Source organism: Styela clava, chromosome 5, assembly GCF_964204865.1.
Source record: "Styela clava chromosome 5, kaStyClav1.hap1.2, whole genome shotgun sequence".
NCBI classification, from domain to species: domain Eukaryota; kingdom Metazoa; phylum Chordata; class Ascidiacea; order Stolidobranchia; family Styelidae; genus Styela; species Styela clava.
This window is the reverse complement of record NC_135254.1, coordinates 14,986,002-15,000,898: the sequence shown is the minus strand read 5'-3', so window position 1 is coordinate 15,000,898 and position 14,897 is coordinate 14,986,002. Positions and strand designations below refer to the sequence as shown.

The 14,897-nt window shown below is 34.7% G+C and overlaps 1 protein-coding gene across 1 annotated transcript; it reads right to left on the bottom strand.

Annotated features, from left to right (window-relative positions):
• Window positions 1–8,595: 8,595 nt before the first annotated feature.
• On the bottom strand, window positions 8,596–13,295 carry LOC144423057 (DBH-like monooxygenase protein 1). Its single transcript, XM_078113252.1, has 11 exons — window positions 13,164–13,295; window positions 12,732–12,809; window positions 12,342–12,443; window positions 11,960–12,062; window positions 11,310–11,479; window positions 11,078–11,172; window positions 10,589–10,745; window positions 10,211–10,350; window positions 9,657–9,750; window positions 9,488–9,583; window positions 8,596–9,334 (listed from the first exon to the last, which is right to left on the bottom strand). The coding sequence occupies exons 2-11, from the start codon at window positions 12,762–12,764 to the stop codon at window positions 9,155–9,157; spliced, it is 1,170 nt and encodes a 389-aa protein (XP_077969378.1). The 5' UTR covers window positions 12,765–12,809; window positions 13,164–13,295; the 3' UTR covers window positions 8,596–9,154.
• Window positions 13,296–14,897: the final 1,602 nt, after the last annotated feature.

Here is a 14,897-nt window from a genome sequence, read left to right as displayed (position 1 = left end):
ATATGTACGATTTTATGATGAAAATCATATTCTCACATGATTGTCGCTCTAGTTGTTAAACGCATGCGCCAAGAGTAGAAAGTCTTCACACCACGAGAGTAGATTTACCGATAAATTGTACTCGACAGCGTTGTTCTGCAAACCATAAAAATTGATCAAGTAATTCTACATTGATGTCCGCTGGAGATTCAACTATTTATTATTAACCGATTTGTAAAAGTAAATAGGATAATTCTTTTCAAAAATAACTCTGAGAGTTCCTACAAAATTCTCATTGCGTAAAAATAATGATAACAAAATGCAAATTGAATGCACTAAAGGTTACGTAGCGTGGCCAAATTTCACGCGAACATCATGCGGCATATTCGTGATAAATATGAGATCATGGTCAAGAGATCTTAAATTCACCAACGTAACTAGACGTCAATAAATGTTAGAGGTTATATTTTGAGCCGGTAATAAGGTAATAGTATGTAGTATATGCCATTCAGGTTCATAAAGTGCAAAGCAAGTATTCTGATATATCACAATCACGTTTGCTTTATTTTTACAGGTGAGTGGTGTGATCGTACATTTGAACTATGACACACTTTCGCCTGAACTTTATATCTATATCATTCGAAATACCATTCGAAAATATTACAAACAAACTGAAGTAATATTCACCAAATTAGTTCTATAAAACAGAAATTGGGGTTTAGTGGTTTACGTTTCACACATAATTGAGTTAGTTTGAAAGACTCAAAATTGTAATTTGTTGAGCCCAGAATAAATTTGTACAACCTGTTGTTGACATAGCACGGGGAACACTGAAGACTAAAGAGTAAAAGTATGTCCCGTGTTTTACTTTGGGATCGCCTTCTACTTATATAGAAGCATTGGGGACTGGCAAACTGTACAGTAGGCCTTAACACACAGTATGTTTGAATAATATTTCAGCAACATTGATAATCTCTGAAAATTTTGAAACTAGGGTTGAAATACACTTTATTTTGTGCCAGTATTTAATCTATTCCGTATAGCGAAGAAATGAAATTAGACCATATTTTTTCAAATACTGAAATTACACATCACACAAGTACCCAAAACAACAATATCTGGCGCAGTTTGTCAAAGTATAAAGGTACGTTTCATCATTTTTTTCATCTTTGAGTATGTGATACTTTCCAAGCGAGAACGAGCTCTAATAAATATATATAAATATTTTTTCTTGGTATTCTTCTTGTTGTTATTGTGAAAAAACGCTTCTTTTCTACAGGACCAATTGCGTAACAGTGGTGAACGATTAATGTTGGCGCCTCGAAACCTACTAATTTTTTATTATTTCAAAAAGTCATTGATGACGTCATCTCTAATAAACATGAAACCCAGACAATGTATTCTACCAGTCTTATGATGTTATGCCCAATTTCAACATATTCCATCTACAACATAGCGCTGGAAGGCTGTTCAGTGGGCAATACAATTGAGATATGGGTCCACATTGCAAATTTAAAATGCTGTGGCGGGCTGGACTAAGTAAAGTCAATCAACCTGCGCGTTTTTCATTGTATTTTTTTACACATTTAAATAAAACTGAGATGAGTGTATTCTCTGCTGCGCCTTAACATATCCTCGAATGTCAGGTCCAATGGCAGACTGGGTAATTCAGAGCTGGCTGAGATATCGACATACCGACTCGACTCATCAAAATTATACACGAGTAAAATTTACGGCCTGATTACTCTATTGATCAGTGATCATGTGCAAAAACAAGCGCTGATAATTTCCACAAAGTTGCCTGCATATAGCAGCTGGTACTATGGTATACAACAGTGATCTGCAAAGTTTTTTAAGAGAGGCCCAAATAGTACAATGAAAAATGTTTCAAGGCCCAACAATTTCAATGCAAATTTTTTATTTGTTAATAGACGTTTAATTTGTTTAGTTGAAATGAATGTAATGTATGATCATTTGTCCTGTGAACAAAAACTATTCAGCAAAAAATTTATATGTAATGTTGGATATATTGAACTTTTGGCGTTACTGGCCAACCCACAACTTGTATATCGGTGTTAAAAAAGATATCTTGACAATTGTGCATTCAAGCATTAGGCCCAGTTGCCTTTTTTTCAAATGTTGGAGCTTGATGCGTGTATACGGCTGATTTGAAGCGACATGTTCAGAGAAAAGAACATAATATGAAGCATCTGCACAGATTTAATGGTCCCTATCGAAATCTCAGCATGTAACAGACGTGAGAAATACGCAATTAGAATATGCTCTGATTTTCGTCTGTAGTTGTTTGCGACTCTTCCATGACTAATCACTGGAATTGAAGTTGAATCTTTCGATATACATCAAAAACAGATTTGGAAAAATTGACATTAATTTATTGGCTAAATTGGCAAATACCCTTTCAAAAATACTATAGTAATGAAATACTATCCAAAAACCTGTTAGCAAATAAATGCATAAATGCGACACCCTGGGTATCTGCAGATGCATACGGTAAAGAAGATTTTTTCTCTATTTATATGTACGATTTTTATGATAAAAATCATATTCTCACATGATTGCTGCTCTAGTGGTTAAAAGCATGCGTCAATGGGAGAAAGTCTTCATACCACGAGGGTCGATAAACTCTACTCGACAGCGTTGTTCAGCAAACCATAAAATGTGATGAAGTAATCCTACATTAATGTCTTAAGTATCGCTAGATGAACGTATATGCAGGATAACTCTTTCAAAAATAACCCTGAGAGTTCCTACAAAACTCACAACAAATTTTTTTTGCATAAAAATAATGATAACAAAATTCAAATTGAATGCACTAAAGGTTACGTAGCGTGGCAAAATTTCACGCGAAAATCATGCGGCATATCCGTGAAAAAGATGAGATTATGGTCACGAGATTTTAAATTCACCAACGTAACTAGACGTCAATAAATGATAAGGGTTATATTTTCAGACGGTAATGAGGTAATAGTATGTAGTATATGTGCTAGTGTTCATAAAGGGGAAAACAAGTATTCTGCTATATCATGATCACGTTTGCTTTATTTTTCAAGTGATACAAAAATTTGTCAATCATTAAATAAGATAAGAGTGTTGTGATCGTATACTTGAGCTATGACACACTTTTGCCTGAGAGCTTTAGATCTAGATTTTAGAATATCGCAAAATTTCAGAAAGTCATTTCAGTTTCAAAAAATTCCATTTGAAAAGGTTACAAATAAACTGAAGCAATATTCATCAAATTATTTCTATAAAACAGGAATTGGGGTTTATGAGTTTACTGTTCACACATAATTGAGTTAGTTTGAAAGACTCGAAATTTTAATTTGTAGAACCCAAAGTACAGCCTGTTAATGACATAGCAAGGGGAACATAAAGACTAAAGAAAGGGTAAGAGTGTCTCCCGTGTTTTACTCTTAGATAGCCTGCTAGTTATATGAAGGCATTGAGACTGGCAAACTGTACAGTAGGTCTTGAACGCAGTATGTTTGAATAATATTTCAGCAACATTGATAATTTCTGAAAATTTTGAAACTAGGGTTGAAATACACTTTATTTTGTGCCAGTACCTAATCTATTCCATATAGCGAGGAAATAAAATTAGACCATCTTTTTTCAAATACTGAAACTACACACAAAATACCCAAAACAACAGTAACTAGCGCAGTTTGTCAAAGCATAAATGTACGTTTAACTCATTTTTTTACTTCTTAGTGTGTTATAACTTTTCAGGCGAGAACGAGTTCTAATATCTTATTGTTGTTATTGTAAAAAATCTCGTTCCTCTTTGACTACTGGTCCAATTGTTTTCATTGATTAAACGTTGTTGTTGGCACTGGACTATTATTATAGTTTTTTCAAAAGGTTCCGTTGGCTCTATGTAGTGGCGTGCTTAGAGGGGCCAGCAGAGCCCAGCTGTAAGGTTTACGTTATTACACATGGTTTTCTCGATATGTTTTTATTTGATTAAATGCTGACATTATGTGTTTAGTTTTGTTTGAATGACTGTGGTGATGTTGAGTCAACGATGGATGTTTTCCCGACCCTTGATACGAAAAAAATTCTTCCTATATTTTACAACTGCCACATTTTTGGCGCCTATTTTAAGAGTGGTTTCACGAGTTAGCGTCTTAAACTGGTTTGAATGTTTTATACAACCATTGTATTTCAAAATACTCAACCCTGTTATTAAAAGTACTGTTAGAAAGTTTCTATCACATCTATTTCTAGAATAATTTTTGATTACGGCAATTAAATTATATAAGAAAACAGAATTATCATTGATTTATTTGATTCGTACTGAAATTTCCGGAACACGACCAAAAACTAACTAATAACATGCGAAAACGAGGTAATGTTTACAATCATACCAGAAAATTTGTATGTGCGGCTGCTGAAACGTCTACGTGGAAACATAATTTTTTAAAAGAAAATATGTAAATCTTATCTCATTAGAAAATGCTAACGATTTTCTTGCTTTAATGGTTGAGCTTGCCTGAGATGTTTTTCCAACTTTGTGCATTCCATATTGTTTTTTACTCAGTATTGGCTACTCAATTGCTAGTTGCGAACGATCTTTCTCAAAGTTTTCAAGAACAAAAACATATTTGAAGTCTTCGATGTCAAATTAGCGCCTGTCAATTTATCTTTGATAAGCATCAAAAAGAAATTTCTGACAAGCGAGGTGAAAGAGGCTGTCGTCCAGACATTTGTTGACAACAAAGTAGCAATTGGACATAGAAAATAAGTGACTTGCTTTTTGTTAATAAATGAGTTCGATCTTATACATGTGAGTTTGTTACTTAGTTTGATGTTTATTTGATAAAATAAACCTTCCTTTCTTACTTTACCTTCAGGTCAGGTTCAATGGCAGACTGGTTCAATGGCAGGTTCAATGGCATACTGGGTAATACAAAGCTGACTAGGCTAACGATATCTCGCTGTGTTAGCACACGACTCAAAGAGCGACTTATCAAAATCATACACTACGATTACTCTATTGATCATGTGATAAACAAGCGCTGATCCTTTTCACAAAGTTGCCTGCATAATATAGCAGCTGGTACTATGTTCTATAAGAGTGATTGGCAAAGTTTTTTTGAGTGAGATCTAGGCTTGCACGTAATTTACGGATTTACGGAATTACGTAATTATTTTGAGTTACGGAAGGGAAGTTACGAATTCCGTAAATTCGTAATTATTGCATTGAAACGAGCTTTCTTCAAAGCAGTCAATTTCGTCGATTGCGAAAAATGAAAGCTCAACAAGTAGAAGTTAGAGTTCCGGTATTCGCAGCCATTTTTCTCTCTCTTGTTACGTAGGTGAAGGAGGGCATGACGCGTTGCCATTCACTAACCTATTATCAACTTCTCTGGCATGGCCAATGTAAATTATTAACGTAGTTAAGGGGGAAGAACTGAGTAGGGCCGTTTAACGCCAACACACCTGGTTTTAACTTCTCCCGTAACTTAACCGTAGATAAGAGATAGAATTGCGTTGAGACCGATTGACGCTAACACACCTGGTTTTAACTTCTCCCGTAACTTAACCGTAGATAGGGGATAGAATTGCGTTAAGACCGTTTGACGCCAACACACCTGGTTTTAACTTCTCCCGTAACTTAACCGTAGATAAGAGATAGAATTGCGTTGAGACCGATTGACGCTAACACACCTGGTTTTAACTTCTCCCGTAACTTAACCGTAGATAGGGGATAGAATTGCGTTAAGACCGTTTGACGCCAACACACCTGGTTTTAACTTCTCCCGTAACTTAACCGTAGATAAGGGATAGAATTGCGTTAAGACCGATTGACGCCAACACACCTGGTTTCAACTTCTCTCGCATCTTATCTAGCATGGCCATGGCCAATGTACATAATAACCGTAGATAGGGGGAAGAATTGTGTTAAGACCGATGGACGCCAACACGCCCGGTTTCAACTTCTTCGGGTGAAATGACTAATGAACACAGGAGATCAATCTTTCAAACATGGTCTATCAAACATTTGTATCCATTTTACTTTTATTTATTATTTACTTGTTCCAGTTTTCCGTTACTTATGGTATATATGTTCCGTTTCTATTTCATTTTATTTTATAGTCACGCGTTTAAATAGTGGGAATTCCCCACCAAGTGTGGATTAGCAATGCTTAACCATTCTTTAATGTTAATATCAACACTTGATATATGAACATGGAATATCATACTGTTTTTGGCTGTTTTATTTCATACTTAGGGTATAAACAGGAAAATATCCATAACCTTTCAACACGACGATTTTGTGAAATTTAACGAAGAGCTTTCGCGACGAATTGGAACCAAATAAGCCAAAAGAGCGATTGATCACTCGCGCCAATACCTCGCCGTGATAATTAATGTCGCGCTTATCAAATAGCAATATGACGACAAAAGAGAGATTGCGTAATGAACCAACGCAACTTCGTCTTCTCGGCATCGGTAAAGCGATTGAGACGGCAGAGAAACAGCAAAACGACGGATTCCTCGCGGACCGCAAAAAAATTCAACTGCTATCATATATAATCAAATATGAGCCAGTGTGTTTATTCTGTGCGAGATCCATTTTCTATTACAAAATCTTGATGTTCTGTTAACGGTTTTATCGTTATATATCAGTCCGGACTTGGCCTTGCGCATGATGTTTTTCACAATTCCTCTCAATATTTCGGCCATGTATGATTAACTGTCTTACCAAATGCGGCAACTTATTTTGATTTATCGTCTACTTGAATACCACCGGCACTCGACCAAACTTGTGTCAATCTTGGCCGATAGGATCGCCGACTTGAGTTAGCAAATTAATGTCGTGAATGTAAAATAAATGTCACAAAATGCATTGTTTTGCGATATAACTTTTGTATTTTCGGAGAAGGCATATCATATAAGTTCGATATTTAAACTATACTCAAATAAATAATATTTAATCTAAATTTATCGCAAATAATGTTTTAAACATTCAGTCCGCGAAATGATTAAATGTAAAATGAAGCATGGTAATCGGAATATCGTCAATAAGTCGACATCAATAATTATTATTATAAAATGCTAACAAGGCAGTAATGTCGGATAATGCGGAAGACGCTGCAAAAACAAGTCTTCGTCGCGAGGAAATCGCAAGTATAATCAAATGAGTGAATACGCTCGTCGTTGGTTAATAAATTAGAAACCCTTAATTTTTATTCAGTACTAAGGTGGTTTTAAAAAACTATCGTTTCCATAAATAACCGTATACCAGTGTCGGTAATGATAAAATAAAATTGATCGCATAAAAATGGGACGGTTAATTTGCGAAGGTGATAAAGGAAATCAAAGCTAACACAAAAGATAAAAATCAGAATAAAATTAATTTGAATTCACTCCTTGATATTTGTCTTTAACATCTGCCGATGGCGTGTAGTACTGCCAAGAATATGAAAACCCAACTTCAATGTCCCATTCGGAAAAGAAGTGGATTCAATTGGTTGTTATGATAGGTTTAAATGCGTGGAAAAATATCACAATTACGGGGTCATTACGTAATTGATTTTGCCGTAATTACGGAATTGATTTTTGTCAATTACGTGCAAGCCTAGTGAGATCTAAATAATAAAATGAAATAGGTTTCTTTAAGGCCTAACATTTTCAATCGAAATTTTTATTTCAAACACTTGAAACACTTTTAAGAGACGTTTAATTTGTTTAGTTGAAATGAACGTAATGTAGAATCGTTTGATATATAAATAAAAACTATTTGGCCAAAAATTCATACGTAATGTTGGATTTTTAAAACTTTTTTGTATCAATGCTATAAATGTAATGTATTGGGGGCCCACTAGAAAAGACTCGGCGGCCCACGATTGGGCCACGGCCCACAGTCAGTCGACCACTGGTCTGTAAAACATCGCTACTAAATCACTGAATCTTATTACAATGAAAAAGTTTACAGTTAAAGTATATTTATATGTAAAGACAAATTTTCTTATTCTAGAAATCTGCTCCTAGGTCGAATAAAACATTTCCTTGGGCCGACTGCGGCCCGCAACTTGCCCAGGCCTGATTTAGATGATATAAATATAGGCATTCGGTTAGAGTGGGATTATTTACGGAAAGATATCTAATTTTAATAAACGCATTTTCTCTCCGTTAGTACTATTTTGTGCATGCGATTCCTTCTGGAGCTGTGACTCCACGATAATAGGCCATATAGGCAGTATGGGTGCTTCGGTCAATGTTCGCATTGCCCAGATGAAAATAAACAGTTACGTATAGTTTGTTCGGGGTCTTAAATTAGGGTTATCAGTTTGCTACCCCATGCCCAGTCACACTCAGCATGAACTAAATTGGGTAGTCTTTGCTGCATCGGGAGAAATTCTTACTTTTTCATAACATAGAATGGAAATTCTTGTTTAGAACTTCGTTACCACCGAGAGAGTGATATATGTATTCCATAAAAACAATTCGTTCAAACAAGATTTAAAATCACTTCTGAGTCGGTTCATTGCCTTATTTGCGCGCTGCATGCCTTCAGGTGAAAGTTATCCACGGGTTGGATTCTTTAACATTGTAGTTGTTGCATAGCCAAACACTTAAGGCATATATATAAAGAGGCTTTATATATTATTATTCAGCAAGCATTTATTACGGATGACTTCCTAGTCAACTGAAACTACCAGATTAGAACACAACTACAACATCCTATCACAAAAGCAGATTACTTCCACACATAAGTCAACACAGTACATATCTCTAAGCGTGAAGGTCATCTAACTAAGTGAGCTTCGACCTAACATGATGACTTTCCATAACAGTTGTGGGCCTATTTGGTTCATTGTTGTGATATTTCTATAATAGCTATTCGAACACGCATACCACAGAAAATAACTTCTTGTAAAATTTCTGTGCAAATGAGAAATTATAGTAATATAACAATATAAGATTATAACAATACAATCAAGTCACGTATTTTTTTTTATTTATTTCAATTCATATATTTCTGCTTTTTTACAAATTTAAGCAGGTAACCCAAATGTTTCTTAATGTATGTATGTCTCGATATAAAGCAAACTACACTTCCTAAATTAGGCATAAAATGCAAAAACTATTTTGAAAAAACGATTCAAATGTCATGTTTTCTAGATATTGTATCGTATTTTGGCTTTCAATTGTTAGAGTAACCTATATGGGCGAAAAACAACAACCAGACTACAATGATAAAAGGAGGCGATTTGATTGCATGGCCATGGCTAGTTGTCGTTTGACTTGTTGTAGCAACCAGACATTCTTTAGCTGGAGGGATGTATGGAGTTGTTATATTGGCTGGAACGAACGCAGATACGACCTGAAATGCATATGCCAAATGTTCTTAAAGAAAAAAATTTGCTCAATTTCCAAATTTTGTGACGCATTTAGTATATATACGATGAAAATATTTCAAAATTTAGCAATGTGGAATTTGTAAGTGATTCAAAAAAAAAAAAACATCGAAACTTACTATTTGACTCAGGTTTGCTGGAATACACAACTCCCAGTGCAGTGCTGAATTGTAAAAACTTTCAAAGTTTGTGATGTTTTCCTGATTCCAGTCGAGCTGTAATAAAAGATGTCTGTGATAAATGAAAATATTTCATAAAGTACTTATATTCTAGTTAGTTATATATCACCTCGCTCATATATTCTAAAAGCGTCTTTCCGGCAACCTCTTCTGGTCCAGTCAAAATGAAATGAGAAAGATGATCTCCGGCGGTGTTGTTTATTCTGTAATATATATATATGGGGCATCATGAGGAGTGCAGTTTTATGTATTTTGTTGCGTCCGAAGTTGCCGCAAACCCATGGCGGCTGACTATTTAGCTGCCACAAACCAATGGCGTGAGGCGGGGTAACACGGCAGAAAATTGAAAATCTTGTTGGGTAAAATGCGACAAACCAAGGCATATAGGCTGTAATAAAAGTACTGCCCTTGACGGTGACATACTTTGGGTAGATTTTCTTTGTGGATAAAGTTCTGATTGATTTCGGGTTATGTTTCAAGTTTATGTACGGTAAATTGAAATCTAGTACGTGACTTTGTGAATATAGCGCCATAAAACCATGGAAAGAGGCGCCGCGGCTCGTTCGTGGCAGGAGCTGCTTTGAAGTGGTGAGAATTGCGCCTCTATGAAGAATTGACTATTCTTGAAAAACAAACATTGTTATGTACGAAAAATGATCTTACTGCTGTATCTGTTCTGCATTAATTCCGAAGTATGGCCACGAAACGTATTGACTGACTGTTGATTCACAAAAAGATAAATCAAATTTCGGATAATATAAAACAAACGCCATACACATCTCCTCCCTAGTACCATATCCCCCCTACAAATAAAATAAAAATGCGAAACACCGACATAAAAATAGATATTCATAAATTCTACTAATGCAATATCTATTTTAATTGCAAATGAGATAAAGTGTCGTTACATAATGTTGAGTTTGGAAAATTTGAACGGATGCAGAATGTATAAGATATTGATGTAAAACCTTTGTTTTCTATGTTGGGGTGGGATATATGAAGAATGATTACCATAAATTGCTGATTTACGAAATAACCAACCTCCGTCATCACAGTTCGAGACTTAGTGTTATAATCACACTCCATTTGGAAATAGTCAGTATTTTTCATGATAACTCCTGGATTGAAGTATCGTGCTTCTTGATAATTGAAATCGTAATTCTCATCATTGCCTAAGTACGGAAGTTCAACGCCATCTCTACACAAAATATTTGCTTTCATTGGACTAAAATTTTCTATTGATTTCTTATATACATTTATATATATATAGTGGATAATTATTAAATTTGAAAAGTCAGATTTTTATCAATGTAATGTTAAGTTGCGTTAGATAGTGTTCATAAGAGGGTGCTTTGTTCTGATATGACTATTTTCCGACTAACTTACAAATAGAGAAACTAACAACCAATTGATATTAACTCAATTCCTTTCCAAAAATATGCTCACGATTAAACAATAAACAGGATTTCGCGAATCAGTCATTAGCAGAGAAATTTTGGCTGATTTTTCTAAAAATACCAACTACTCGACCTCATATGTCTCAGTCTTAATTTTCTCCCAGCAAGATGAGAATGCAGAACAACACTAAAGACCGTAACGTTATTAACATCAGCCGCCGCCATTCTCTAAAAATATTCAGATATTTGAATCAAATAATATGGAAAAATATCTTGACTGTCTAAATGTCTTGTTTTATTTAAAACAATAAATTGAATATTATTAGCCTAACGGTAGATTCTTATTGTAAAACTTGGTAACTTACATTTGTGACACATGCGTCTGTACAATGCCCTATGCTTTTAAAACTTTCGGCGCCAGGAGGAATAAAATGATGAAGACTATTAACAAAATTTCCAATTTGAATGATGCCAATTTCATATTTTCTCAATGTTGAAGTGTAAGTAAATCTGATTCCAGAACTGTCACGTATTCCTAAAGATTAAACTGCCGTTACCGTTACGACAAATAAAATTAGAAACTTTAACTAAGTGCTTTATGAGTCGTGGTGCAACAAATATATTTCATAATCTGAAATAATAATAGAAATAATGAAGTATAATCTAAAATACCCACAAATCTTTTTGAGTGGACTTGGCAATAAAGTCCATATCATGCCAATATTATTCAGAATGTTCAAGTAATCATTTCAATATAGTATTTTCCACCGAATAAAGTTTTTTGTCTTGGAAGTAAACTTGTTTTTCAAATAGGATCAAACGTTTTTCGTTTCAACTCCCACTTTGTAGGCAATGAAGAACAGACACAAGTCAAATAGTGAAAACGTTTTTATCTTTATTTTATTTTTTCAGATCAACTGTCAATTCAAAATTCTATATTTCATATAGAAAAAAATTATAGTATACACATATTAAATTTTGTTTCCGATACTTATTTAATGACAAATGAATTTACCAGAATCCACATTCGGATTATCGTAGTGTGTTTCCAACTGTACGTACTTTGGATCTCCCGGTCCACCCACAGATAATCCAGCTTCTTCTGGGTATATCATTTCCTGAAAACGGGCCGATTTAAAAAATTTGTCTGCGTCATTTATTTGTGGTTGAATATTTTTGTTTATTACTTAGTTACGAACACAAGACAAATAAAAATTAAAATATGCACGATGCGTATGTGTAAATAGTGTTTAAGATTGTTGGAACTACGAACAAAAGCTATACTCGTATATAATGAGTATTTCAGAATTTTAAATCGATGTTTTGCTGAGTAAATTCTTCCAGTAATCTAACTGCCTGTACAAAATTGCCAAACAGTAAATAGGTAAAAATATTACCTCTGCTCCAACTGCCCATTCAAGAATGATAACCGTGCAAGAGGAAAAATAAGCCACATTTGATGTGTAACAACGGGCGTCTTGTTCCAGATCTGTTTCGTTAGAATAGTAAGAAGTAATATTATTACAAAGTATTATATTGATATCATCAATACAATGGAGAAAATTATATTATATTATAATATTATCATAACTTATACATAATTATAAATAATTTGTCAATGATATCGCCCAAGGGGGAAAATAGCATACGTCATTGTTGAAAAGGTAACTGAGAAAAATTGCAGAAACACCATTCGCTTAATAACGAAAATTAAAGTACTTTTTTTATATTGCTTATTCATTCACTGGTAAAGGAATCAAATAATTTTAAATAAAGGAATAAATCACCGGCTGTATGTTTCCACAACTGTAAATTATCATATGATGTACGTAAAGTTCATTTCCACTTTGGATGATTGGTTCCCACTGTAGCGTGAAACAAATAAATCATGACGTACAAAAATGTATCAAATAATAGCGATAAAAGTTAACAAAACTAACGCTTGTCATTCTACAAATAAATCGTGAAAACTCATATACATTACTATTGAAACTTGGAGAAATAGCCGTGCTAATAAATGAAAGTTATAAGCTTTGTAAGTTCGATGCACTGAAAGATTGAACACTGAGTGAACATGAAATATATAAAAATTGTCAAGATAGTTTGTCTTTGTGCATATTCTGGAAAATAATAATTTCATATTTAAATTTACATTTCATAAACCAAGGCTCTTGCGATACCAAAGTAGTTAGGTGTAGACACGTTAACGTCTGTAATACCTTGACAATATGTTGTTTCCCACCAAAGTCCGGAAGTTTGAAAAGTTTGCAATTGTATTATGTATCTTCTGATGGGATGGTAAATTCTGATGCTCGAACTTCAATTGTGTTATATTTAGGCCCGACTGGAAGTCCGGTGACACCTTGTGTTAAATTACTAATTAATTAATAACTTGCTAATTATACGACATAATTCATCCAAAATCAATAGGCTTCTGGTCCGACATATGATGAATGCACATGCAAAATCTGGAGCAGATTCAATCTCGCTTTCGTGAGATATCGCGTGCATCTAACAGACAGACAAATACCTATCAATATACTTACCGATTAAATTATTAAATTCGATAAGTAGGCTAATAACCTTTATTATGAACAGGCTCCACAAAAATATGAAACAGAATCTTGCACGAAGTCGCCCGCGAAGACCACATGAGCCACCCGCAAGTCTGTTCTTAAATTAGAAAGTCGTCAAAGTCGCCGTCAAACAACAGCGCTTGTCGGCAAGCTGCATCTAATAATTACTTATCGATCTTTAGATCGATCCAGGTTTCCAGTTAACTGGCGAGATATTCGTGATCCGATAAAAGTGTTTGTAAAATGTAACATTTGGTAACACAAATGTGAAATTCATTTCATCTTTGGCTGGTGCACGGTGTTTGCGCATGGACATTGTGATTTCCTACGATGTTATGGAAGTGATCATTTTAAAAAGTTTAATTTTAAAAACACTAAATTCGAAAATGTGATATTGATATTATAATATTTTCTATGTTAGAATTGTTGATAATTAAAAAAAATATTTACATTATCAGTTTTTCCGTATGGCTAAACACCATTAATAGTAATAGTTAAAGCTTGATCGAGCAAATTGGCTCTTTAGAAGAGTAGCGTACATCAAACTTGTACCCCTTAGCTCAGGGGTTTCCAACCCCCGGTCTACGAGAAATTTCGTTTTGTTGAATTTCTGCCATCTCAATCGCTTTGTCGAAGTCGAAAAGACTAAGTTACGTTGGTTTATCGCGCAATTACTCTTCCGCCGTCATATTACTGTTTGATTAGTGCGGTATTAATGACCCGGCGACGTCCAGGCGCCGAGTAATCACACTTTTCGCTTTCTCGGTTCCGAATCATGGCGAAAGCGCTGTGGTAAATCTCGCAAGATTCAGAAACCTGACAATCAGCACGCGTGCTTTTTCCGTTCTGCATGATTTTTTTCATTAATATTACCATCCAAATAAAAGGTTATGAATATTTCTTTGTTTGAACCAAAAGCAGTATAATATTCCACAGCTTCGCTTTGGCTTCCAGCAAGATATGAACTTGTTGCGACCCTGCAGGCTGACATGAGAACCATGGGCCGTTGAGATCTTTTCCAGGTGATGCGCAGCAGGATTTTGACCCTGTTGCCAAGTTAGCAACGACTTTATCATTGTAATATAAATTCATTTTGTTTCGGACGTCGATCAATTGCAGAAAAATAAATATGATGAACTCTAATTTACAGATTTTTAAAAGAATCACAGTTACAAGTATTAAGCTCTCTTGATAACGAATACCCATCGCTAAGTAATCGAGCAATCAAACTGTTGTCCGAGTATTCAACCAGTCACTTGTACTAAAAAACTTTTTTCACTAATAGCTTTAATTAAGCAAAGATATCGATCGTGAGTCACTGCAGAGCTTTGTGTTTCAAAACCTTTTTTCATGCCTCGTTTGCAATCCTGTATTGGA